General features: G+C 36.7%; 1 protein-coding gene across 1 annotated transcript; it reads left to right on the top strand.

The window, feature by feature from the left end:
• The first annotated feature begins 343 nt into the window (after positions 1 to 343).
• On the top strand, positions 344 to 815 carry LOC103673024 (40S ribosomal protein S29-like). The gene is made up of 2 exons (XM_040629882.1): positions 344 to 349; positions 436 to 815. Exons 1-2 carry the CDS (start codon positions 344 to 346, stop codon positions 697 to 699), a joined length of 270 nt encoding a protein of 89 aa, XP_040485816.1. The 3' UTR covers positions 700 to 815.
• Positions 816 to 1,418: the final 603 nt, after the last annotated feature.

Here is a 1,418-nt window from a genome sequence, read left to right as displayed (position 1 = left end):
GTGCTTCATTCTGAGAGTCTCTCTGCAGCAGGTTTCCAAACCAAATCTCTTAAGCACCTGAGCTTATAACGAGCCTATACTTGTTATAATTTATACTTTAAGGTATGGAATTTAGGACAGATGAAATAGAAACACAATATATACTCTCCTTATCATTTGTTGCATTGTGTTCCTTAAAACTATCATAAAATTAATTAAATTTTTTGCAGGAACAAATATTATTGGGGTTCAGTAACTTCACTAATGGTTCAATAGCAAGAAAGTGATTGTTTTAAGCAATGATACATAATCAATATTTACGTTTTCTAAATGTTTTTGGAAGCATGTATTTAACATGTAAAAAATGCAGGTATCACTATCCTATTGAAATCAAAGGTGTGAAGATACACAATACATATTCCACATTAAATTAATGACATTTTCTTGGCTTCTTAGAATTTAGAAGAGACAGGAGGGAATGACTTAGACAACCTAATTGTCTATAAAAAGCCATCCAGCCTTTTGCCTCGTTGCATCCGAGAGAGCAAGATCGGTCACCAGCAGCTCTACTGGAGCCATCCGAGGAAATTTGGCAAGGGTTCTCGTTCTTGCCACGTGTGCTCCAACCGGACCGGTCTGATCTGGAAATACGGCCTCAATATGTGCCGCCAGTGTTTCCGTCAGTACGCGAAGGATATAGGCTTCATTAAGTTGGATTAAGTGAACTTCCTTGAATGGGTCATCCAAGATACCTACCTTAACTGCAGATATGCAAGATGCCTACCTTAATGCCAACTCATTGTACATAAAATAAAAATACTCTGATTATGAAAAAATAAATAAATAAAAAACCATCCAAGTAATATTCAAGTAATGCCTTCTTTTTCTCTTGCTAAATCTCCCAACAATAAGCAGTGACATTCAAAATCATTCTACTGATCTTAGAACTACTCTCAAAGTACTGAGTACTGAGCAAATGTTTGTTATTGTTGATGTGATGGTATTTTTAGATGAAAAAAAGAGTCAAGAACCATATGATCCTCTCAATAGATGCAGAGAAAACATTTGACAAAATACAGCAACCTTTCCTGATTAAAACCCTTCAGAGTGTAGGGATAGAGGGTACATTCCTCAATCTCATAAAAACCATCTATGAAAAGCCTACAGCAAATATCATTCTCAATGGGGAAAAGCTAGAAGCCATTCGCTTAAGATCAGGAACACGACAAGGATGTCCACTCTCGCCACTATTATTCAACATAGTACTAGAAGTCCTTGCAACAGCAATCAGACCACAAAAAGGGATATAAGGTATCCAAGTCAGCAAAGAAGTCAAACTGTCTCTCTTCGCAGATGACATGATACTCTATATGGAAAACCCAAAAGAATCCACTCCCAAGCTATTAGAAGTTATAGAGCAATTCAGTAATGTGGCGGGA

Source organism: Ursus maritimus (assembly GCF_017311325.1).
Source record: "Ursus maritimus isolate PB19 chromosome X unlocalized genomic scaffold, ASM1731132v1 scaffold_X1, whole genome shotgun sequence".
Lineage (NCBI taxonomy): Eukaryota > Metazoa > Chordata > Mammalia > Carnivora > Ursidae > Ursus > Ursus maritimus.
This window is presented reverse-complemented; position numbering and strand designations above follow the sequence as displayed.